Here is a 25,596-nt window from a genome sequence, read left to right as displayed (position 1 = left end):
GTGGGGTCTTCTCCTACCAGTGCTGGTCCCAGGATCTGGGAAAGGAGGGACGATGAGGGGTATTCTTGGTGGAAAGGGGGAAGATTTTCAGGGAAGCTGCAAAGAGAAGGGTTCTCAGATGGGAGCTCTTGATTTTCCCAAGGGGCAGAGATGAATTTCCCAGCTGGGAAGCAGGAGTTTCCATCCCAAGCTGGGATGGCACAGAGGGCCCCAGGGCCTTCTGCTCCCCGCACTGCCACCCACTCGTGCCGGCCACAGCCCCTAGGCCCACCTCAAAGCTGACACACATGTCGGGCGTCATGATCTTGTTGCCCTTGCTGTCCACCTCGGTGCACGGCAGGAACTCGCACGTGTTGACTGTGATGTGGTCCTCACGGCAGTGGTAGCGCAGCTGGATGCACTCCTCCAGGATGAGAAACACACGCTCTGCCACATCCTCATCCGCAGGCTTCTCGGGGTTGTGGAAGAATCGCTCTGTGATTTTCTGGGCAGCCAGAATATGCATAGGGTGGGAGGTGGGAAAGGGGGTTTCTCTGTGTGCCTCCCAGGGCAGGAGCAAAGGACACACAGGGACACTGGGGCCTGGGGTCACAGGGGTTTGTGTGGAGCGGCCCTTCCTAGCTGGACACTGGCTCTCAAGGCCCTGGAGTTCTCATGTGCCAGGCCACCTCAGCCCTGTTCAGTGCTAGATTTCTTCTCTAGCCCTCCCCCCATAAGACTGTTTGCCTATGTCTACAGATGGGGAGCTCACCACCTCTGCAGGCATCCTGCCGTATCACTAGACACCCTTTACAGCTAGAAAGAGTTTCTTGGGCATATAGCCATTAAACACAGGTGCCAAATAATTTGTGATGACATGAGGAAACAAAATGCACAGTTTAATGTTAAGTGGGTGATACAAGGATTCTATCTATACACACATCCCAAACAAGCTAGAAAAGACTCTCAAAACCAAACCTATTTATACATGGTAATATCTGAGAGATGTCATTCTGAGATATTTTTACTTTCCTCTATATTTTTCCAGATTCCCTAAATGTTTGGTCAGGAGTGTGCACATTATAATAGTTAGGAAATGATACTGAGGGCAGAGTCTGGCATCAGACAGCCCCAGGATCATAACTTGGGAAAGATGAGGCTCCAGGGTTAGGGTTCTCCCCATCCTGGGTAAACTCAGCCTGAGCCCAGGCCCCACGAGCACTTACCACCATGGGCCGGGGATTTGATTCTGCACTGTTCACAGTCAACCTCTTGGGCCGGGGAATTGACTCTGCACTGTTCACAGTCAACTTTTTGACCCTGGGCCCGAAATTGACATGGCGGTAGGAGAGGAAGTCGGGCCTGCCTTGATAGTACTCGGTCATCGTCTTGGGTGTCTCCTCCCGCTTTATCAGGCCATCTACACGGGCCGTTTCGTAAAACTCCATGACCCGGTCCATCTCAGGCTGCACAGATGTATATGAGTGTACTGCAGTGGGAGGTAGGGAGCCCGGGAGAGGGCTGGGTGAGCACCAGGAGCTCTGGCCACTGTCTGGAAAACCCAACCCTAGACCCCAGGGAGATGGTACATCATGGATGAGCATTAGGTATGTAACCAACTCCCTACTGCTAGGTATTTAGGCTGTTTCCAACCTTTTTGTTTTTTATAAACAACACCATGGTGAATCATCTGCATCATGCATTGTTTTATTCTTGCCCATTATTTGCCCAAGACTAATTAATTCTGAGCAGTAGAACTGGTCAAAAAGCACACATATTTTAAAGCTACAATTGATTATTTTGCTCAACTGCCCTCTAGAAAAGTTGTGCCAATTTGCTGTCCTACCAGTAGGGATAGGGATTGACTGCTGCTTTGCACACTTGCTCACACCAGATAGGACCTTTTTTTTTTCATCTTTGTCAACATGAGGGTTGTAAGATCGTCCCTTCTTAGGTTTCATTTTTTTTAATTTCAACCACAAAGTGAGATTAATCATCTTTTTAGATATATATTGACCCCATTTTTTTCTCTTGTGAATTCTTAGTTAATGCTGTTGATTCTCTCTCAAGGCATGTCCTTCCCTCCCTTCCCAGGCTCCTGAGCTCATGGCCATGTGCATACTCTCTACGTTCTCTGCATTGCCCTTGTGGGGGCATTTACTGGTTTTAGTGCTCAGCATCCTGACCCCCCATAAATGTGGTCCCCACTGGGTGCCCGATCCCAACTATAGAACAGGTGTGTGGCCCTGGCTTTGACTTTCCTGCCAGAACATTTCTAGGCTTCCTTGGATTTTCTTCTCATCTCCTGACCTCCCACACATCTGGTTTGCTCAGGGAGGCAGGGCAGTTTCTGTTGCTTACTCGCAAGAATCCTATCAATACAGGGGTGCCGGTTCCTTCCGCCACCTGCCAGCCACAGAGGCTGCTTTAAGAGGTGTGTGAGGCCCACCCTGGGCTCCTAGCTGGCCCAGCAATGGGGGTCCACTCACCACGCAGAGCCTGGGGGTGGCCTGGCTTGAAGTAGTCAGTATTCAGGCCTGTGCTCTTGTTTATGTGCTTCAGCTGCAGCATGTCCTCCCGGTTCTCGTACCACTCCTTTATCTCCAAAACCTTGGTACCTGTTGGGCCCAGTTGGTGCTTGGTGCACCCAGGCCAGCTCCCCCAGCCACTGTCCCACCATTTCCAGCACACAAAGGCCAGCAGGGCCCACATTCACAACAAGGGAGTGGTAGTGATGTGCCCAAGGTTACACAGCACAGTGGGGGCCCCAGCTCTCCTGCTGCCTGCAGCCAGACTGCCCCACTTACACTCCAAGTCCTCATAGGTGGTGAGGCGGCACATGAGGCCATTCCTGTTGAGGTATGGGGCCCACTTCTCCAGCTTCGCCCTCTTGTACTGTATCACCTTCTTACCGTTTGGGCAGCGGGTCTCGAACGCTGTGATACAGAGGGGGCTGGGGTTCTTCCTTCCCAGATCAGGGAAGGGAGAGTCAACCCCACCCAGCCACTCATCCAGCCACTGTCCACTGTGCTGTCTACTAAACTCCTCCAGGCCCCAAGCCTGCTCCAGGGAGGCAGAGCAGAACAGTCACCAGATGGCCTCTGACCTGGAGTTCTCAGGATGAGTCTGATCAGAGGGGCTGGGCCTTCAACACCACACACTCCCTGCCAGGCCTTTGCCTGTGAGGGTATCTCTGCTGGAAACACCACCCTCTCCTGCTCTCACTGGGCTGCCTTCTGATCCCTCAAAGCTTAACGCAGATGGCCCTCCTCCTGGAATCCCTCCTGCCCCACCCCACCCCCTGCCCCACCCCCTGGGGCTGAGCTGGCTCCTCCCATGGGTTCCCACGACAGCATCTCTAGCCCTTCCCACCTTGTGGGAATGGTCTACACCCAGCTCCCGGTGCGCCTAGGCCTCCCAGGTGGGAACCTCAGCAGCCAGCAGAGGTTGGCATGGGATGTAAGTGTCTGTCTTCCTGCTCCTCCCCGGTCCTGACACACACCCTCTCCCGGAGCTCTCTGGGTACTGTGTATGGCTCCCTCCAAGCAGAGAAGGGTGAGGGAGGGGAATGGCTCCTCCCTCACATCCCACAATCCATCATCCAGTGGCTGCTAACTGGGCCCCCTCCTGTAGGGCAGGCTTGTAGGGCAGGCTGGTGTCAGACCCCCTCTGCCACAGGGCTGAGTGTGTGAGGTGGGGAGGAAGGACAAGGGTGCAGCAGAAAGCAGGAGGGGTGGGAATGAGGGGCTGGGGCCGCCTGTGCTGGCGTTCCCCTGCTGAGCTATTGCTGCAGACCTCCCCAGAGGACCACCCAGTCCTGGAAGGGGAGGGACCCTGGCTTGCACTTACCCTCTGGAGAGATCTCAATCTGCTCCACCCACGACTGTGGCATGTCAAAGCTCTTATCCTCATCCTCCTTGTCCTGCTGGGAGAGGTGGGGGCCGGTGAGCTAGCTCTGGTCAGGGCTGAGCCCTGGGGCAGAACTTATGGGCCAAGCCAGCCTGGCCCATCAGTGTCCCCAGGGAGCCGGAGGTCACAGGCAGTTCTGACCTGGCATGACCCAAGATAGGGAGGAAGAAGAGTTGCTTGCGGTGCACCCGCAGGGCTAGGACAGCAGCTCCGGCCCACAGGCCCCACCTCCCTCAGTCAGCAGAGGTCCAGCCACAGGCCCTTCTCAGAGAAGGACTTTTGGAGTCAGGTGGACCCAAGCCCCACCCTCCATCCAACACCAGCTAAGGGGTCCTGGGCAAGTCCCTAAACTGCTCTGAACCTCACTTCTCTAACTGTAAACTGGAACCCGCAGGAGGATTAACAAAGAATGTACATAAAGGACTTGGGAGGCTGCCTGGCTGCCATTGTCGGTTTACTTCTCTCCGAGTCTTAGTTTCCCCCATCTGTAACTCAAAGATGGTACTCGACCATTTATTGAGGTAACCACAGAAGCCTGGGAAACCACAAAAACCTGGATGAGATTTTTCTCAATTTAAAACCTCCCACAAACATTGCTTAGACCTCTGAAATTGGCTCATCTAATGGGGCCAGGTCTCACAGCTAGCAGGGGGCGCTATGCCCCAGGATTTAGTGTACAGTGCAGGCTCTCTGGTTTCTGGAGAGAGGACGCTGAGAACACAGTTGAGAACCCAGACTTGGAAGCCAGACTATCCTAGATTCAAGTCCCAGCTCTGTTACTTGCTGGCTGTGTAACTTTGGGTAAGTTACTTCACCCCTCTGTGTATAAGTCTTCCTATCTGTAAAATGGGATGGTAATAATCATGGATGATAGTATTAATGATACCCACCTTATGGGTGGTTGGGAAGATTTAGACAAGTTAATTCAGGTTAAGCACCTACTGGCATTTAGTAAGGGCCACATGAGTGTTACCTGATGTTATGGGCTGAACTGTGTCCCCCCAGAATTCCTGTCTTGGCCTCCAGTACCTCAGAATGTGACTATTTGGAGATAGACTCTAGAAAGAGGTAATTAAGCTAAATGGGGTGTGGATAAAATGAAAGTTCCTGTGGCCAGGATTCTCACCTGGCCCTGGTTGGCTAGCTCACTACACACGTGTGGGCAATACATTGCTATTGACTCTATATAGAGAGCTCCGCCCAGTGCTGCAGGAGAGCAGAGCAAAAGCTGGAGTAGTGGCCGTGCCGAGGACAGAGGCCCAGAGGCCGGCTGTGTGGGCAGAGGGGCCCCAGAGACAGAGACTGGCTTGCTGCATGCAGACCTCTCTGAGTGAACGGGATTTTAGTGATTGACCTGCCACCATGGAAATAAAGTTGGGTATAACCCTTTCACCCCAAGAATGTTCTATTGTCATTTCTTTGGTCATATTGAATCCATAGTGAACTTGCCAGGGACTGAAACCCATTGGCAAGACAATTGGTGAAGTCGGCAGAGTTCATTGTTGACCAAGGAAAAAGACGGGCTGCCCTTATGGGAGGGGTGCTTCAGCAGGCTGCCCCTGTGAATGGGGAGACAGTGGATTGTCCCCCAGTGGGTATGTGGTCTGAGGAGGCTTGCCTCCTGGAGGGCTGGGCACCACCCCAGGACTGGAGGCAAGTGGAGGTGATGCCTGAGGCAGTAGGGATGGCCCTTGGTATAGTAAGTAGGTCTTTTGAGAGACAGAGTGCCCATGAGGCAGTGGAGACTGTGGGTTGGCTGCTTCTCACAGTACTGAAAAAGTCTGCAGAAGAGAAGGACATGCTCCTGAAAAAGACCCAAGAAATGGCAGCATGAGAACATGAGCTGCAAACGTCTGTGGATTCCCTGAAGAAGGAAATGGCATTGATGCGAGAGGAGGCAGCACAAGATTGCCAGCAGCGAGGTGCCATTGAAGAGGTAAAAGATTCCTTACAGATCGAGATGGCAGTGCTGTCAGGTGCTCTGGAGGAAAAGGAGATCAAGAAAAAGACAAACTCCGGAGGGAAGCACAGGCAGAGGTGGCATGAGAACACCAGCTGCAAAGCATTGAGGTGAAGGTAAGAGACCTGAAGACTGAGGTAGCATTGCTGCGAGGCACAGTAGAAAAGGTAAAGGTTGTAGCAGAGGAGGCACTTGGGGGAGGGGAGAGAAAGGTGATATCAGCCCCGGAAATGGAGGAGCTGGGGAAGGATGAAGGGATGGTGCCAAAGGCACTGACCCCTCCTGTATTGAAATCACCCCAGTGGTTGTAAAGAAAATAAAGACCCAGCAGCCCAAAGTTCCCCATGGAGAGGAGCAGCCCCCTCTCCAGGTCGTGGAGCACTCTATGGTCCGCCCCTCTACTCAGGCTGAGCTGGTGGATTTGGGCTCCCAGTTTAGGCAGAAGCCCTCAGAGTCACTATTAGCTTGACTCCTGCATCTGTGGGACTTAGAGGTGGATGGACTTGTTCTGTTGGGATCAGAGGTGGGAAAGCTGGCTTCCCTGATGGTGCAGCCCGCCTTGAGGCAGCAATTACAAAATGCATATCAGACTCCAGGGAGTCACTTCGTCCTCGATTGGCTTATGGCTGCACTTTGTGCTGTGTAGCCCAATCAGGGTGATCTACCATCCTCTCCTGTTAGATGGCAGACGTTTGCTGAGCTCCAACAGGTGCTACGTGAGCTAGGCATAAGAAATGCCATCTATAGTCCAGAGAATTATAACCCAGGTGAAGAGATTTTCACTACTGGGATGAGAAATATATTGTGCTTCAAATGGCTCCCACATCCCTCTTTGGATCTCTAGTGGCCATTCTTTTCCCTCAGGGCAGCCCATAAGCGAGGTGACACATACAGTAGCCGACTTGGGAGAGGCTGAAGCAATGAGAACATGGAAAGAAATAAGGTCTGCTACTCACAAGAAGGATTTAAAGGGCCTCTTGAAGGTTACAAGGACCCAGATGTGGGTTGATTTAATATGGGCAGGAGCAGGTGGAAGGAAATTAGACGGGAAATCAAATAGGCTCTTACTAGAGCTATGGTGTCTTGCCAATGGGTTTCAGCCCCAGGCAAGTTCGCTATGGATTCAGTGTGACCAAAGAAATCGACAGCAAAACGTTCTTGGGGTGAAAGGGTTATACCCAACTTTATTTCCAGGTGGCAGGTCAGTCACTAAAATCCCATTCACTCAGAGCAAGTCTGCATGCAGCAAGCCGGTCTCTGCCTCTGAGCCCCTCTGTCCACACAGCTGTCCTCCAGGCCTCTGCACAGTCATCCCACACAGCTGTCCTCTGGGCCTCTGTCCTTGGTGCTGCCACCACTCCAGCCTCTGCTCTGCTCTCCTGCAGCCTTGCAGCCCTGCCATCCTGTCATGCCCAGAGCACTGGGCAGAGCTCTTTTTATAGAGTCAACAGCCATGTATTGCTCACAGGTGTGCAGTGAGCTAGTCAACCAGGGCCAGGTGAGAATCCTAGCCATAGGAACTCTCATTTTATCCACATATGGCAACAACTGAAACCACAGCAGCAGTTTCAGCCATTAAGATCAAGGAGGCAGAGGTCAGAGACAGAGCCACAAGTCCGGCCTATGTGCCTGCAAGACTTTTTGCTGGAAAAATTAGAGAAGAGGGTATTATAAGGCCCACCCATGGTTCTTTTGGTTAACTCATTTGGGTAGAACTGGTTTGAATACAGCCAGGATGACCATTTAGTGGCAATGGATCTCCTCAGGCTTGAGGGTTATTATAATTTATAATTTCTGTTATTTGTATATTGCATTATGTTGTTGTGGAGTTTGATTATAATGTTCCAGCTTCCTTGCACAGGGACCACTGCAGAGGACTGAGGACACATAGATTGAGAGGAGAGAATCCTGGAGGGGTGGAGTGTGGATAGAATGAAAGCTCCTGTGCCCAGGATTCTCACCTGGCCCTGTTGGCCAGCTCACTACACATGTGTGGGCAATACATTGTTATTGACTCTATATAGAGAGCTCCGCCCAGTGCTCTGGGCGACACAGTGGCACGGCTGCAAGGCTGCAGGAGAGCAGAGGCTGGAGTGGTGACAGTACTGAGGACAGCGGCCCAGAGGATGGCTGTGCAGGCAGAGAGGCCCAGAGGATGGCTGTGCAGGCAGAGAGGCCCAGAGGACAGCTGTGCAGGCAGAAAGGCCCAGAGGACAGGTGTGTGGGATGACTGTGTGGGCAGAGAGGCCCAGACGATGGCTGTGTGGGCAGAGGGCCCAGAGGACAGGTATGTGGGACAACTATGCGGGCAGAAAGGCCCAGAGGCAGAGACTGGCTTGCTGTATGCAGACTTTCTGACTGAACGGAATTTTAGTGATTGACCTGCCACCATGGAAATAAAGTTGGGTATAACCCTTTCACCCCAAGAACGTTCTACTGTCATTTCTTTGGTCACATTGAATCCATAGTGAACTTGCTTGGGGCTGAAACCCATTGGCGAGACATGGGATCATTATGGTGGGCCATAATCCAGTATGACTGGTGTCTTTATGAGAAGAGATTAGGACACAGACCATGTGAAGATGCAGGGAGAAGACAGCATCCACAAGCCAAGGACAGAGGCCTCAGAAGCAATCAACCCTGCTGACACCTTGATCTTGGACTTCAAGCCTCCAGAAATGTGAGACAATAAGTTTCTATAGTTGAAGCTACCCAGTCCTGGAACTTTGTTATGGCAGTCCTAGCAAACCTACTAATTTTACTATGAATATAAGAAGCCCTACTCCCCTAATCTACATACAGATGATTAAACTGAAGCTTCCAATGATTAGGAAGTTCATCCAAGGTGTCACAGTCAATAGCTAAAACCTCCACGCCCAGGGATTCATGGAGATCTGCCCAGAAGACCCTGACCAGGGGATGGATAGGGATGCTGATGGCTGGGGGAAGGCCCCAGGCCGATGACCTTAAGAAGGGCAAATAAGACAAGCAAGAAAGGCCTGGAAGTGCATGGAGGGATTGTGATGGCTATAAGGAAGGCCTGGAAGTAAGGAGTAGCCAGCCCTGGGACTCTTCAGGCTTGTGCAGAAGGTCTTATCACCATACTCCAGGGGGCGCATGCTCTCTACCATCCACCTGAACAGGGTGGACTGTGTAGGGTAGGAAACCTGAATGCAAATCCCAGCTCTCCCCTTCCCTACTGTACCTTTCTGGGCTCCAGTTTGACCATCTGTAAAATGAGAGCATGGTCCAGGCCCTTCTGCTTTGAGGAATCTATGTTTGGTATATCTGGCCTGTACCTCAGTATACATACATGTGCTGGGGACATATGTCAGGCTTGCCTGAAGCAAGATAGGCTATGAAGCCCCCGACCCCCCTGCCCCCAGCCCCATGCTGCTGAGACTCACCAGGTTTTCTACATCATCATCATCATTCATCCCCTCATCGTCTTCCTTAGTCATGGACAGGTGAGACTTATCCGTCCCCAAGAGCAGGTACTCCCACCTCACAGGGTCTCCCAGGTCAAAGATCAGGTCCTGATGGGGGAGGGATCAAGTGAGTGCCTCTCAGTCTCCACGGCCCCTCCTGCCCCACAGGGCAGTGGGAGACAGCTGCCCCCAGAGTAGACAAGGGCGTGGCCCAGGTGTCAGAGGGGCAGCATGTGAGGTCCAGGTAGCCTCTGAGAGTCACCCACCCTCATTATTTCAATGGGCACCTTAGGCCCTGAGGGGGGCTGCGACTTCCTTCCTGTCATTCACTCTCTCTATGAAGACATCTCCTCTCTATGAAGACATCTCGCTGTTGATCTCTGGAACAAATTTGGAAACTCTGGCCTAGGATAGGCCTGGATGTGGAGGTCATTCTATATTGTCTGGGGAGTGTCCCAGGACGCAATTAGAGCAAACAAAAGCCAGAGAGATTTTATAGGAGGAGGAGAAGGCAGGTTTGGAAAAAAGCCTCCTCATGTTTTTCACCCATGCCAGGGAGAAAGGAACCAGGTAGGCACATGCATGGAGAGGAACTAAATTGTACAGAGAAGGCAGGTGGGAATTTCTCCTCCCTGCGGGTCTTCTACCTTCTTTGCATCCTAGCCCTGAGCTTAGGCTCACCTGCCAGGTAACTCCCAGAAGGTGGGAAGCACCCAACATTCCAATCTGCCTCCCCAAGGTGGCGTGCCATCCCCCCAATGCCCCAAAATCAGTGTCCCAGAGTGAGACCAAAGGCCAAGAACAGCTGCCCACAGGGTTCCAGCAGGAAGCTCTCTTGAGGCTGGTCCCAATCCTAGTCTTCACCTGCCTGAGTCCTGGGAGCCTCCTGCGTCACTCTGCTCTAGCTGGGAGGTCAGGGGAGGACACGGGGGCATGGCAGAGGAAAGGGAGGGAGAGAACTGCTTGTAGATGTTAACAGCGACTACAGGTAGCCAAGGTTTAGCAGAGGACCAGATTGTACAGGCGTTTGCATTTCTTTAATGCTTGTCTTCCTTTTGTAAGCAGTAAGATGCCTTCCGGCTTTAACTTCAATTTCTATTTCTATAGCAAAAGCATAAATGAGTGCACAATGACCACGGGCCCTGAGCCTAGGGTGCGTTTGCGCCAGGAAGTCTCTGTGAAGGTGCCTCCCCACCTCTGCCTGCCCCCAGTGCCATGTCACATTTCTTTGAAGGAACAAAGTAGCTGCTCCCATGCTCATTTGGCAGTAAAAGTGACAGCCAGTGTCATGATCTCTCTCTTTGTGCCCTCACCTGGTGATGCAGTACTGCCCCTCTGACCTCACTTTCCCACCAGGCCACCCTTCCATCTTCATCTCATCTAATCATGGTCTGTTATCTCTGTCATAAATTTCCTTCACCTAGTACTGGGGCAAGGGTGTGCTGGGAGGGGAAGCTGAAGGACTTGCAGCCTAGAAGAGGGGGGAAGGACTAGAGTAGCCTCTGAGGGGCCATTAACTTTCAGAAGGCATTGACCACCATGGCAGTTATGAGTCCGGGCTCTAGGGCAGGGCAGGCTCAGCTCTGCCCCATCTGTGTGGTGTGGTCAAGTTCTTTCTGTAAAATGAGGGTAATAATAGCTAACATTTACTCAACAGACAGGACTATTCAAAGTACCTACTGACCGTTATTTCTCAAAACCCTGTGAGGTCAGTGAATGCTAAGCAAACCCTAGAATCAGCTGCTAAGGGAGGCCAGAGGTCAGGGAGGAGGGCTGGTTCCTCCTTCGCTGAGGCAAGAAGTTTCTCCATCTCAGAACATAGAACATGTTACTTCGGCAGAGTGACTTCACTGGGTTGCATGCGCACCAGTTCCGCCTGTGTCCCGCAGGGGGCGATAGCAATCCCTTGGACAGTGTCACTTAGAAATAGTGGGCAAGGGGCCCAAGAACTTGGGAGACTGTCCTGGTTGGAAATGGAGGAGTTTGAAAATAACAGAAGAGCCAGACTTGGAGCCGGGAGCCTGTTCTCTTTTGATTTGTATGCAGCTCAAATGAATTTCCATAAATTGAATGCAGCCGGGTTCTGTGCACCCAGATCAAGCAATAAATATTGCTCATACCCCAGAAAATCTCTTGTGTCTAATTATGACCTTCCTCAAAATGTGTGAATATATTTTTTTGAAAGTGGCACTGGTTTTATATATACAGTATACACATTTATGGCACTTCATTGAGCTGTACACATAGGGTGAGTGCACTTTTCTGCATGTGTTTGCACTTTAATACAATGTTTTAAAAAATCATTCATACAAACTAACAACCCACATTTTGTAAGGGTACACAACAGAGAGATAATAAGCACATTAGAACGGTTATTTATGGGCAATGGAGTGGCCCATGGGGATTCAGCTCTAAGGAAAGACCAAGGCCCTCATGGCCTGGTGGCCAGCCTTCTCCCAGATCACTTCCTCCTTACCGCCCTCCCTCCATGACACCTGCGACACTCATCCAGGCCGTGCCTGGTACCTTGCAGCAGTTCCAACAGTCCTGCATGTTGACCCAGTAGTTCTTGTGGTTCCAGAGACTCTCAATGCCCAGGAAGTGGTCATTCTGGGTGCTGTAGCTGCGCGCCGTGAAAGAGTCAATGAAAAAGCTCTCAGGCACCTCACGCTTTCCTGACAACACCAGGACCCAGGAGTGCACCCGCAGGCCATGCAGGGGGTCGGCCTTTGCATTCTCCATCTCCTGCACAGGAAAGGTGGGTGACCATGGGCCCAATGGGGGTGTCAGGGGCCCATACATCTCCCTGGGGCTGGAGAGCCTGCAGGAGAACAGAGTTTTGATCCAGACTGCACCACTGGCTCGTTATGTGATTTTGAAGACATCACCCACCTGAGTCCATTTTTTTTTATCACTAAAATGGAAGGGTCTGACCTGATCTGTGGTCTATAGACTAGGCCCCTTTGGAGCTCTAGGGTATCTGGGATTTACTGGTGTTCGGTGTCATGATTCTGGGTGAGATTTCATCCAAAGAAAGGTAGGGGGACACTATGGCCTCCCTGTCTGCCTCCCTCTGGGAGAAAGGTGACTGTCATGTTCATTATTGTATCCCTAGGGCCCAGACCACAGAAGATGCTCGGTAAAGACTATACGGAAGGAGCGAAGAGAAGGAGCAGAGGTTGAGAGTCTGCATGGAAGGGGAGCTGGGAAGATGGATAAGAAGATGGGTGGGAAGATGGGAAGGAGGGTGGGAGGGGGAAGGATGGGAGGATGAAAGGGGGAATAGGTGGGAAGGGAGATGGGTGGGAGGGTGGGAGGGAGGATGGGTGAGGGGGGATAGGTAGGAGGATGGGAGGGGGGATGGGAGGGAGGATGGGGGGATGGGAGGGGGATGGGAGAGGGATGGGAGGGGGATGGGAGGGGGATGGGTGAGGGGGGATAGGTAGGAGGATGGGGGGATAGGAAGGAGGATGGGAGGGGGATGGGAGGGGGGATGGGTGAGTGGGGGATAGGTAGGAGGATGGGGGGGATGGGAGGGAGGATGGGGGATGGGAGGGGGATGGGAGGGGGATGGGAGAGGGATGGGAGGGGGATGGGAGGGGGATGGGTGTGGGGGGATGGGAAGGAGGATGGGAGGGGGATGGGAGGGGGAATGGGTGAGTGGGGGATAGGTAGGAGGATGGGAGGGGGGATGGGAGGGAGGATGGGGGGATGGGAGGGAGATTGGTGAGGGGGGATAGGTAGGATGGGAGGGGGCATGGGAGGGTGGATGGGAGGGAAGATGGGAGGGGGGAGGGGGAATGGGAGGCGGCATGGGAGGGAGGATGGGGGGATGGGAAGGAAGATGGGAGGGGGGATGGGAGAGGGGATGGGTGAGTGGGGGATAGGTAGGAGGATGGGAGGGGGCATGGGAGGGGGATGGGAGGGGGAAGGGAAGGATGATGGTTGAGTGGGGGATGGGAGGGAGGATGGGAGGGGGAGGGAGATGGGAGGGGGCATGAGAGGGAGGATGGGTGAGGGGGGATAGGTAGGCGGATGGGAGGGGGGATGGGAGGGGGATGGGAGGGAGGATGGATGGAAGGGTGTATGTAGGTAGGCCGTGGGTGGATGAGTCTGGAACCCAGAGAGCTCCAGAGCCTAGCATAGACTGGGCTGCCCCTGCCAGCAGAGCTCACTGACATTAGAAGTCCATCACCAGAAGCTGGCTGACCATCAGCTGCAGATTCCCACATAGCTGGGCAGACGTAGGAGGGTGGAGGGATAGAGGAGGGGATTTGGACCTGGGGAGGCCGTAAACACACCCCCTGTGCGACCCTTGTCTATCTCCTGTTTCTAGCAGCCCTCCAGGAAAGCTGAGCTCAGGGGCTGAGGGCTAAGGATGTGGACCCACCAGGAGGTGCTCCTCCTCCTCCCTCAGCCGCCTTTCCTCCTCGGCTTTGATCTGTTCCTGCTGCTTCTTCTCCTGCTCCTGCTCAAACCTGCTGCTCAGGTCCCTGGGGGGTTTGACGGTGTACTTCTTGGGTGGTGACTTTTTCTCCTCCTGGACCTTCTGTCATTCAATAAGAGAAGAAGTGTCAGTGGCCCTGGGTTGCCTGCCCCTCAGGCCAGGAGATGACAGCTGCTCCTTGACCCTGTGGCTTTTTGGCCTTCAATGCAGAAAGGGCCTCGGCACCCGCTCTGGGACCCTGGACAAGTCCCCTGCTTCCCTAACCTCAGGCTCTTTGGTAAGGTGGAATGAGAACAATAAGAACCTTGTCTCCATACTTGTTCCGAGAAAGGCAAGAAAATGCCATGTGAGGTGCCCATCAGGGCAGAAGCTCAGATGTAATTTTCTTGTCTTCCTTCCACACTGCCCATATTAGATATGATCTGAAGCTGATCTAGACAGTGGGGCAGATTGTCAAGAGTCGGATTTTCCAGATTTTATCATTGGAGGGTTTCACATGTGGACTTAAAGTTAAGATTTTGCTGGGCTAAGAAAGAAAAGAAACCTTGTGCGTGTGTGTGTGTGTGCACACACGTGTGTGTGCATGTGTGCATGAATGTGTGCTGGGTGGCAAAGAAAACATCTAGGCAAGAACACACTACAGAGGCTGTAGAAGTTTGCAGAAGTTATGGGCCTGTGACATTTATGAGGGAGAAAGTGAATCTCTACTGTTTAGAGTCAGACAGATGGGCCTCAGTCCCTGAGTGTCCCTTTACCAGCCATGTGACTTTGGCCATGTTACTCCACCTCTGTTTCATCTCAACATCCTCATCTGTAAAATAGGTGTGATAATACCTGCTACACAGCACTACTGTGAGGAGCAACCATGTCAATGGACATGAAAGTGATTTATAAACCAGAAAGTTCTCTGCTTCTGTTAGCTATTGATACCATGTTGATTATTAAAAGTCTGGCTGAGATTACGAGCCCACAGGCCTTTGGAGCCAAAAGCAATGATGGAGCTTTTGTTCTGTGTTCCTTGGGGAGGAAGGCCTAAGAGAACAAGGCTCTCACCTGGTACGTCTCTCCACTGGAGCAGCTACTCCAGGCCCCTGGTGCTCACCCAGGCATAACCTAGGGGTCCAGGCATCAGGCTGGCTGCCCCAGTTCCCAGGATCCCCAGCCCTGAGCTGCAGACACTCACAGGGGCTTGACACTCCCTGATCAAAGAGTCCTGGAATCAATCCAGGCCATGAAAAGCATTTTCTGTCTGCATTTGGCTACTTTCCAAATGCACAGAGATGCTTTTATGATTCCTTAAAATATATTCACACATTTAAGAGTCTTTCTTATGCTCACAGCAGCCTCATCATTATGGAACTCTCAGCAGATAAAAAAAAACACCACTTGCTGGAGGGCTGGTAACATTATTTGCTATTTAAAAAGGGGCATTTTTACCTGGGAGAGAAAATAAAACCCTAAATATGTCCGTTTGTATTTTTTTCCTTATATGAAAACAGCTGGACAGATTTTTATCAAATGCACAGGTTAAATCTGGAAGAGTTTGATTTAATATATAAGGCATGTGACATTCACAAAAGTTACCTTGTGGGATTCACAGCAGCTGAAACTGAGTATGACAAGGCAGGAGGGACAGCCAGTTTGGAGAACCGGGCTGTGTGTGTAAAGATGCTGAGGACAGAGAAATCCCCAGCGGTTTGAAATGAACTCCAGGGCAGCTTAAGGGCTGTTTCATGATAGAGTCGCGGTGATGGCCGGCAGGGGCAGGAGAAGCAAGGACACATGGCCTCAAGGATGGCATGTCTTGCGGGATGCCGAGGGCAGCAGGAGCCCAGCCATACCTCCTTGGGCTTCGTGGTGAGCGGGCACACCTCCCGAGTCAGATCCATGTGGCACAGGTCCAGGGAGCCATAGCCGTTGACGCAATAGGCGTCGTAGCCAGCGCCAATGAGCATGGAGCAGAGCAGTGTGCTGAAGTCGAAGCAGTTCCCTTTCTGGCACTTGAGCACCGTGGTCGAGGAGTACAGGTAGCAGGGCTGGTGGCAGTGGTCTGGTCAGCAGAGCTGGCCTGCTGCCGCCCACCCCTATCTGCCCCACTTGTCAGGGGCCAGGCACCAGGGCCAAAGTGCAGGCTGGACCCCAGCTGAGCTCTCTGCCTTTGTTGGGCGAGGGAGCTTGTGGAGAATGAGATGAAAATCAAGGACCCTGGGGCCTCAAAGTGTAGTCCGCATCTGCCTGTCATTTTAGGGAGCCATGGACTGCCTGACGGGAAAATGCGCTGCACGACACGCAGGGCCTCTGCCCTAATGATCTCTAAATGGGCATTTTATGGTTTTATTCCAAAGTTGTCCTCACCTTCTTCCCCCATCTTTTTCCTGCTCTTCCCTTTCTTGGTCGTCTCTCTCCCTCCCTCCACCCTCAATGAGAAGAAGATTGGGGTGATCAGAAGCCCAAAGATGGAGCTGGGGGCCAAGGCCACGGGCAGCTGGGCCCACTCTCTCTCCTTTCCCACCTCCTGAAGGAAGGCTGAAGGCCGGAGGGGGCAAAGAGGTGGGAGCAAGGAGACCGGGCTTGCTGGCGCCCCTTCCAGGAGATCTCCAGGGGGAGCTCAGACAGTGGGCTGTGGGCTCCCCATGGGCCTCCTTCTCCCTACCTGCCCGGCTTCCCATCCCAGGCTTCACGGGCCTAAGGATGCAGCCCCGGGGTGGCACTTACCGGCTTGAGGGGGTCAGGCAGAGGCACCATGGAGAGGGAGTCTGAGACAAACTGGGCGCAGCCGTCCCAGTTGTAGAGCTCAGGGTAGGGCATCAGTGTGGGCCGGATAGTTGTGCTCACGAACTTCTGCAGGGGCAAGACCACGGGCCCTGGGCAGGGCGTTCCATTGGGAGGACACCACTGCTCCCAGGAGGCTGGAGACCACGTTGACCCAGGGGGTGTTCTCGAGGCCTCTCTGGACCTCAGGCCCCCTTCAGTGGCTTGGGAATTGGCTCAAGGCCCTTTCAACCCAGATCCAGAATAAGCCTGCGCTGTCCCCAGGTGCCGGCATGATCAGAGCTCCTGGCATCACCACTGCCCCACTGAGTGCTCCCAGACCTGCTATCACCTCTCCCACTCCCCAGCGACTCTGTAAGGCAGGCCCCATTGACCAAGAAGGAAACCAAGGCTCCAGGAGGTGAGCTAGCTGACTTGCTCAGGTTCACAGTAGCAGAACTGGATCTCTCAGGCTCTCAACCAATCCCCAGTATAGGGGGCCCTCAAGGGGCTGCTCTGTTATCCAGGGGCCTGTGGGCCGTGCCTCCAGGGTCTCCCTATAGATTTGAGAAGGGCTCCACACACACCAGATCTCACATGACCTCTCTTACGGGGCAGCCTTGATGCAACCCCCACTGATTGCTGCAAGGGAAATGCAGGCCTATGGTCACCAGATCTGGAGAAGAGGGGAATAAGGATCTGTATGGGAATTACTGAGTTTCAAATGCTGGCAGCTAATACAAATGCTGAAAATCACCATGTGGGCCAGATAAAGCAGTCTGTGAGTCCTTGTTGGCCCGTGGGCTGCCATTTTGCAACCTTTGGTTTCATCCCATGACATTCCATCGACGGATGGGGAAACTGAGGCCCCGAGAGACTCGGGGATGTAACGTACCCTGGGTCATAGGGCTGGAAGTAAGAAAGCCAGCACTTGGGTTCTAGTTCATTTTGTCTCATTTCTCTGCTCTTCCCTGGACAGGGCTGGCGACTGCACTGGGCGCCCAGCTGCCCCTTAGGTGGGGTATGGAGTCTCCAGGCCCCTACAGGCCCCTGCCTGCTGGGGCTGCTAGCATTTGAGTTTATGTTGCCCCCAGACTGTAAGCTCTGACCCATGAGAGGTCTGTGCTTTGGTCTGCCTCCACCCTCTGCTGTCCTGCCCTCCACAACCTGGCCTTACAGGCACGTCGCACTCGTTCAGGGGGTGCAGGAAGAGGGGCACGCGGTCTGGGCACAGGTGGCTGTACTGGCGGGAGAAGCTGTCTGCCACCTGCAGCAGGTGTTCCTCCTTGGGTGTGTTGCTTCGGTAGGAAAGGGGCAGCTTGGAGATGTCAATAGTGTCCTTGGTAATGATCCTGTGACCGTAAGAGGGTGGTGTTAGTCTCCATGAGGCGAGGCCTGGCACAGGGAACCCTCAATCTACCTTAGCTGCCATCAGCTTTATTCTTTCCTTATTTCATCCTCACTACCTGAGAGGGAAGTATCATTATTAGCATTTGCACTTTTAAACAGATAAGGGGACTGAGGCACAGAGAACTTGAGTGACTTGCCTAGGGTTACACAGCCTGTGAGGGGCAGAGGGTGGACTTGGACCAGGCAGTCTGAAAGCAGGGCCCTCACTCATAACTGCCTCCCTCTGTGTCCCCATCCTGCCTCCCAGCCCCAGCACAGCCATTCTGTCTGGCTCTTCCTCACCCAGCCCGGCTCTGACCCCCACCAGGACTGCTGGGCCTGAAGCCCCCCACCCTGGTACTCACGAGGGCTTCTCCGGGACCATGATCTCAATCTCCGACAGCTTCTTCTCCAGGTCTCTGATCATCTCCTGCGTCATGATTTCCTCCTTCTGCATCTCCGATGGCCTCATCATTTTTTCGCCCTTCTCTGCCCGCTCAGCTGCCTCCTCCCGCTCGGCCTCCTCCTCCTCCTCCACTTTCTCCTTCAGGACCTCCATTCTGTTGCGTCTCTGGCTATCTCTGTGGGAGGGAGAAATGCACTCAGAACAGTGGACTTCAGACCAGGAGGGAGCCACCAAGACCACCTGTGTCTCTGGGAGGTGGTTTCAGGTGGTTTGATCACAGAGGGAGGAAGCGGTTCCCTGCTAAACTGCGTCCCATCCAGGAGAAAGTCTCTGCTTGGTGCCAGCCCCTCTGTAAGCTTTCTAACACTGACGGCAGAGGCCACAGGGTCAGAGCTACCATCACCATCAGGGTTGGAGCACGTAGCCCAAACGTCCGGACATGGCTTTGCCTTTCGTATACTGTTCCTGACAGTACCTTATCTTTATGGCAAGTGACGCTAAAGCTGTAGGGAATATTGCAGTATTATTAAATTTACTGTTTAAATATATTTATGAAGTCCAGTAAGGGAACTGGTTTAAAGAAAAGTATTCCTAATAGTAAAGTGATATGGGGAATGAAAAAAAAAAAGAACGTAATATCACCAAACTTGGAAATGAGGCGCAGAGAGGACAAGGACAGGGCTGCCACCAAGGCCCCTGCACAAGAAGCAGGTGTGTGTCAGGAGCGTCATAGCCTGTGCCATCCTGGCCCTGCCCTGTGTCAGCCCATAGGCTAGAGGTCACATGGTGAGATGCTATATGTGTTCATGTGCCCTAGGGTAGGTCTTACTTGTGACCACAGAGCCAGGCCTCACTGAGGTGGGCCACTGATTGCCTACCCAAAGATCCAGGCCCCCTTCCATATAGCAGAACCCCAGTTTTATTACTGGGGTGCTTCATTTGAAACATTCAGCTTCCCGGCCTCCCTTGCAGCCAGAGGAGGCCCTGGGATGTGAACCCAGTTTCAGCTGCTGAGATGTAGGTAGACGTTGTTGGGTGTTAAAGGGCACGGCCCCAGCAGGCATAGACCCTTTGCCCTTCTCCTATTCCTGCCTGGTACACGGACATGTACACGGATATAAAGCAGGAGATGGGGCAGCCATTGCATGGTTGTGAGAGGACCACACACAAGGACAGAAGCTTCTAGCTAAAGATGGCAGAGTGGAGAGATAGGAGGAGTGGGGTTCCAAGAGGTGCCTTGAAGGCCTTGAATGCCACCTCCAGACCTCCCATCACGTGAGAAAACTCAGCCTGTCCCTGTTACAACAGCCCAGCTGATCTACCAACCTCCTGCCTCCAAGCAGGTCTTCCCGTTACTGCACCTCAAATAACTATTTTCTTTACAGCATACAGGGCAAAGGTCCAGTGAGGAGGAAAACGAACCTAGTGCACAGGATGTGGGAAGGGGAGCAATAGTGAGGACAGGGGAGAAAAAGAACCGGGTCTCCCCAGATATGTCATCACCTCTTGGGGTGCAGCCAGGACCAAGAGGGCAAAATGGACAGGGAAGCAGAGTCTGGGCCCCACCTCCTCCTCCCACACCAAACGCTGCTTGGGCCACCTTGACCTCTCAGGGAGGGATCACTGACTGCCAGTATGGCTAGGGGGAAATTCTGGCTCTGCCAACAGCTCCTGCTGGGCCCTTGCACCACTCCCTGCCCCTTTCTGGGCCTCAATTTCCCCTTCCGGTGAGAAAGGAGGGACAGATGTTTTCTGCCCAATCATGACCCTCTGTAGGATGGGAGGGGCTAGACACACCTCTTACTGCCCAGTTCCAGGAGGGCAACATCACGACTGAGGCTTGTGTCCTGCAGGCCCATTCAGGTCCTCAGTGCCCTGCAGGTGAACTTCCCGCTGTGCCCGCCGACCAAGCAGCACAGTCCAATGATCAGATCCATTTGTCTGTCTGCCTCTTGGGCATAGGAATGATATCTCCACAGGGAAGTCAGTAATAACCATTACAAGGGCTTACAGTTTACTGTGTGCCAGCACTGTGCTGAGGGTTTTACAGAGATGATCTCATTTTTCCTCCAATGACTGTGAGGGAATAGAAAATATATACTGGTCTCTGCCCCCAGTTGCTGGCACAGGGCTCCTAAATCCTTTGTCATTTCCTAAGTGATACAAGCATTCGGAGCATCTCTTATCTTATAAGGTGACTCTGGGGTGGGCTCCTGGGTGGCTCATGGATGGGAGTTCACCAAACCATGATTAGAAGCTTGGAAATTTCAGCCACAGCCCACATTCTCCAGAGAGGGTAGGGGGGCTGGAAATGAAGGTAATGATTAAACATGCCTTTGTGAGGAAGGCTTCATAAAATCCAAATAGTATGGGGTTCAGGGAGCTTCCATGTTAGTGAACGCATTCACATACTGGGTGGGTGACACACCCCACCTCCACAGGGCGGAAGTTCCTACACTCAGAACCCTCCCAGACTTCATTATTTTATCTCTTCATCTGGTTATTCATCTGTATCCTTTATCATATCCTTTAATAAACTGGTAAATGTAAGTAAGTGCTTCCTTGAAGCTGCTCTAGCAAGTTAATCAAACCTGAGGAGGGAGTCATGGACCTTCCAATTTGTAGCCATGCTGGGCAGAAATGGTGGGTAACCTGGGATCTGCTACTTGAAGTGGGGTGGGGACAGCCTGTGGGACTGAACCTTTAGCCTGTGGGATCTGACACTCTCTCCAGGTAGGCAGTGTCAGAATCTAGATAAATTGTAGGACACCCAGCTGGGGTCACCAAGAATTGCTTGGTGTGGGAAGAAACCCACACACATTTGGGGACCAGAAGTATTAAAGTGAAGTGCTCTGTGTGAGTAGTAAAGAGGCACATAGGAGATGGGTGCCCAAACTAAGTTTTTCCATTGCAGAGGCTAGGAGACTGACACTATTATGATACCCACTTTGTGGATTAGAAAATTGAGGCCCATCAAGGTTAAGTGCATTGTCCAAGGTCACAGAGCTAGTAAGTGGCAGATTTAGGGTTTGATCCCAGTAGTTCTAACTCTAAAACCCACCATGCACTTAAGGCTTAATGAGATGGGGAGGTCCTAGAAGGGATGGTGGCAGGGAGTGGTGGGTAAGGAGAGAAGTTGGATGCAGAGAAACCAAGGTTACAACATGGAAGGCACTGAAATGGACCCTGAGCCCAGATCACAGATCTGCCTTCATCAGAGGCAGAGCTGGGCGGGAACCTGCAATACTTAACTCTCCACACCACTGGCTGCCTTGTCAGCTACAGTCCAGTTTGGGGAGGGCAGACTCCCTTCAAAGTCCCCCAGACCCTGTCCAGAGGCTCAGAGACCTTTCCCACCCAACAGGCCCTTCCCTGCACCCTTCCCTAGTGACAACCTCCTTCCCTTCCACAACACACAAAACTTCCCAGAAAGATCACAGCTAGAAGCCCTCAGGCAGAGGAAGTCCCCTTATTACCAACATCTTCCCCCTCCCTCTGATAGGCTGGGTCCTGCCACCCAGTTCCCCTGCTCCTTCCTCACCTGAGGACAGCCAGACGGATGTGTTAGCCCATCTCCAAGGTAACAGCTTTCGGAAGCTGAGGGCTGGGTCTGGGAGATGAGGCTTATGGGAAATGTAGTCCTCTGTAACCGCCCGGCTATTGAAGGTCCCTGGGCCAGCGGTGGGCTGCAGTCAGCTTGGGTAGGCTTGTACGAGCTGATTCTTAAAATTTCAGGAATGTTTGTGAGCCAGTTGACAAACACAGTCATTATTACATATTAAATTATGAAAACATACAAGTACATAGATGATATTTAAGAGGCAATTAATACTTAAAAGTCATCACTTCCAAATTATTTTACTACATTTTACTATTATGTATGCTCTTGAGGTTATTTATACTGATTGTATCTGTACAATGGAAATGTTATATAATGGTGAGCTTCTCTGCATCTCTTCCCAACTTCTGTTCAGTGATGTTATATAGATAGCTTAAAATTGACCACAGGGTTATTGATGCCACAGAAATTGGCAAATGCTACAGACCAGGGCTTTTCCTCCCAGTAAGCAAATTGTTAAACACTTACCAGAACACTACTGCCACTGCCCCATGCACAGTCAATGTGGCTGTCATCAAGACAGATGGAAACCACTGTGGGTCCTAGTGTGTCTGCTCATAGTGATGGACAGAGCCAGGCTGCCTGAGTCCTAGGTTCTAGCCCAAGCTGGGCCCCTGATTTGGTATATAATTCACTGGACAGGGAAAACTTATCTGCTAGGTTAGCGGCCCATGAAAATGTTTAATTTCTTTTAAATTCAGAAGAAAAAATGAGTAAACTAATAATGAATATATAATTATGAGTCCACCCTGGATTATATTCATCTGTATACCAATGCAATTATAAAATATAATTTTTACTCTTTTGTTTTTGGAGGAAGGAATCTGTGAAAGGCTTAATGCAGCCCTTGGGGTATGGGGTGTGTGTGTGGAGAACTGCTGACAACGTCCTGACAAGGTTAGAGAGTTGCTGTTACTGGTAGAAACATCGCAAGCACCTCAATTTTCAGTCATAAAGAATGATTTTAAGTTGTGGTTGGAATATCATGCAGTCATGAAAAATAAAGAATGAAGGATAAATTAGACTGAGGCAAAGGTCTTGAGACAGCATGTGGTGTGTGCCCTGGGATTAGCTCTGTGGGGAATTCATGTGGGATGAGGGCAGAAAGGGAATCAGAAAAGGAAAACAGGTGGAATGTTAGTCTGGTAGAATGGAACACACACAGACTTCTTTTTTCCTCTTGTTCCATTTTAATTTATTTATTTGTTCCCTTTTATTCCTATACCCATCTCCCATTCCCTGACCCCTATAGGCAAACATTCTGAGGTGTTTTTTCCCCCAAAATGATCATTGTTTTGCCTACCACTATTTTTAATTTGTATAAACTACATTGTGTCAGGATCTCTCCTGTCTCTTGTATTTTCATTGAGAACTGTGTTTTTAAGATCCATCCATGTTGCTGTGTGTCTACGGTATGGAGCCACACTAATTATCTCTTTACTCCCCCAGGGTTGGACACCTTAGTTTGCCACCAACTCCCTTCCTCTACAAATAACGCCAAGATGTCATCAATCATGTTCCTTATAGACCTGTAAGAGTGTTCCTTTGGGATAAATAACCAGGAGGAGGATCGCTGAGTGAGCAGCGCCCCATTTTTTTCCGAGAAGTGAAAAACCTGCACTCTCCTTCCTTCCACAGTGCACGAGGGAGCCTAATACCCTGCCTGGGCCAGCAGTTACCCAGCTTCCTAATGCTTACCAGCTTAATAGGGATACAATGCAAGCTCACTGCCATTTTAATATGCATGTGTCAGATTACTAATGATGTTAAAGGTGTCTTTATGTGCTAATTGTTAGTTTTAGGTGTTTCCTCCTCTGAAATTGTCTTTTAAAATCTCAGCCCATTTTTCTCTATTGGAGAAGTGTCCTTGTTTTGATCTACAGGACTTCTGGATGTGAATTCCTGGTTTTGGATATTGCAAATGACTCCCCCAATTCTGTCTACCCCAATTCTGTCTGCCAACATTGCCCTGGGGTGTCCCTTATTAAACAAAAACCTTAATTTTGATGTAATTTGATTTACTAGGTTTTAGTCTGATGTGTTTGTGCTTATGAATTTTTGTTTGAGAAGTCCTTACTAGCCCTTAGGTCACAAAAGTATTTCCCTACATTAACTTGATCGTTTTGCCATCCCAGAACCTTACTCTGCCTGGAGCCCATCTCTGTATGACGAGTTAGGCAAAGATCCTGTTTTATTTTTCTCCACATAATGAGCCAATTTTCCAACACCATCATCACACCACCCATCTTGTCACGTATTAAGTCCTGCAGGTGTACATAAGTCGGCCACTGAGCCCTCTGTTCTGTTTCACTGGCCTTCACTCCTGTCCCTGCACAGACCCCAAGTTGGATTCACCTCTATGGCTTTATAATATCTTAATATCTACAGGTCAAGTCATCCTTGTATGCCCTATTTTATTAAGATTGACCTGGCTATTTGAGGCCTCCATATAAATTTTAGAATATGTTTTTGGAAAGCCTAAAGAAATCATTTGGAATCTTATTGGAATTGGATTGTGTTCATAGATTAATTGGTGAGAATGTTTATCCTTTGTATTGAATTATCTGAGAGTACAGAGCAAATAAGTCTTCTTATTTCCTATGTAATTGGTATATTGTAATGAAAATACAAAGAAAGAAGGAATTTGGGCAGAACAGAAAGAACCAGGCATGAGGCATGGTGGGGGGTCCTCCTGCATACTGCAGCCCAGGGCCTGATAGTGTGGTGGCCGAGGCAAAGCTCCGGCTTGGTCACAAACACGCCAGGCCAGGTGGGCCAGGCGCCGGGCTACCCTGTCAGCCAGTAACTCTTTTGGGCCTTCATCAGTCCTGTGGGGCAGACACTGCTTTCCCTGCTTTACAGGTTCCATAGGTGAGGAATGGGCCCAAGGTAGAATTTGGTCCAGACAGGCTGACCTGCGAGTTCATGCTCATAACCATGGTGCTGTCCACCTCCCAGGTCACTGTTGCGAAGATTTGATGACAAGGACTGTTCACCCGCACCGGGCTTTGGCGGGTATTTTTGCCACGTCCCCACCTGGCCTTAGCATGTGCTCGTTTTGGCTCTTGGACCCGATTTTGCAGTGACGCCAGGTAATGAGGGACCTCACCCCCTCTGCCCCTGCCTGACCCTGTGGTAGAGAGCCAGCCAGAAAAGGAGCCCACCCCCACCATCATTAGCCACATCTCCCGTTCTGCCCTCTCCGTCTGCACCAGGAAACCCAGCCCATCCGGGGCTTGCAGTTTTGTTGATCCCACACCCCACTGATGAGCATGACCGGGAAAGCCAGAGTCTAGGGTTTCCCTTGAGACTTGGGGGTCATGGATGAGGTGACAGTTCTCAAACCCAGAAAATGCTCTGGGAGGAGGCATTGGCAACCCAGGGAGGCCCCAGCCCTGTGTAAGCCCAGCTTGCACACTGGCCTTGGGCAGGTTGCTGGAACTCCTGGGGCCTCCACTTCTTCTTCCCTACACTGGGCAGAGCTGTTGAAGGAATCTGGAAGCTTTAACCTTCACACCCCTCCTCACATACAGGTTGCAGAGCATTAGGCTTTACACAAAGATTCCACTGGATTTTTCTTTAAGCCTGGTGTTTGGGGGAGGGTGGTGTCTTGGGGAGCCCCCCCTGCTGAGACAGTGCCAGGCACTTCGCGTCTGTCACCTCAGTGCTCTCAGCATAAGACAAGGACTTGATGATTCCCATCTTACA

General features: G+C 51.6%; 1 protein-coding gene and 1 long non-coding RNA gene across 7 annotated transcripts in view; one reads left to right on the top strand and one right to left on the bottom strand.

Moving 5' to 3' along the window:
* The window catches only part of DRC7 (dynein regulatory complex subunit 7), a 27,814-nt gene extending 5,868 nt beyond the window's left edge, over positions 1 to 21,946 (bottom strand). For 3 of the 6 annotated variants that reach the window (XR_012126775.1, XR_005063222.2, XM_017675661.3), the window contains exons 1-13: positions 21,811 to 21,946; positions 18,229 to 18,444; positions 17,652 to 17,826; positions 16,439 to 16,564; positions 15,565 to 15,759; positions 13,667 to 13,825; positions 11,803 to 12,021; positions 9,256 to 9,384; positions 3,829 to 3,904; positions 2,787 to 2,915; positions 2,469 to 2,597; positions 1,206 to 1,468; positions 272 to 484 (exon numbers count right to left, since the gene is read on the bottom strand). Coding sequence is in view for 4 of the 6 variants with exons in the window: in XM_017675661.3 (XP_017531150.3) it covers positions 272 to 484; positions 1,206 to 1,468; positions 2,469 to 2,597; positions 2,787 to 2,915; positions 3,829 to 3,904; positions 9,256 to 9,384; positions 11,803 to 12,021; positions 13,667 to 13,825; positions 15,565 to 15,759; positions 16,439 to 16,564; positions 17,652 to 17,826; positions 18,229 to 18,422 (2,007 nt within the window). In the remaining 2 variants the exon portion in view is untranslated. Of the gene's footprint in view, positions 1 to 271; positions 485 to 1,205; positions 1,469 to 2,468; positions 2,598 to 2,786; positions 2,916 to 3,828; positions 3,905 to 9,255; positions 9,385 to 11,802; positions 12,022 to 13,666; positions 13,826 to 15,564; positions 15,760 to 16,438; positions 16,565 to 17,651; positions 17,827 to 18,228; positions 18,445 to 21,810 lie in introns of those variants that run through there. The other 3 variants (XM_037025378.2, XM_037025377.2, XM_037025380.2) reach the window with 3 other exon arrangements.
* On the top strand, positions 11,915 to 25,596 carry LOC108406765 (uncharacterized). The gene is made up of 5 exons (XR_005063223.2): positions 11,915 to 12,034; positions 12,392 to 12,454; positions 22,709 to 22,785; positions 23,338 to 23,465; positions 24,847 to 25,596. It is a non-coding gene; the product is annotated as an uncharacterized lncRNA (long non-coding RNA).

This window comes from Manis javanica, chromosome 17, assembly GCF_040802235.1.
Source record: "Manis javanica isolate MJ-LG chromosome 17, MJ_LKY, whole genome shotgun sequence".
NCBI classification, from domain to species: domain Eukaryota; kingdom Metazoa; phylum Chordata; class Mammalia; order Pholidota; family Manidae; genus Manis; species Manis javanica.
Note: the sequence above shows the minus strand (reverse complement) of the source record. Positions and strands in the feature narration are given on the sequence as shown.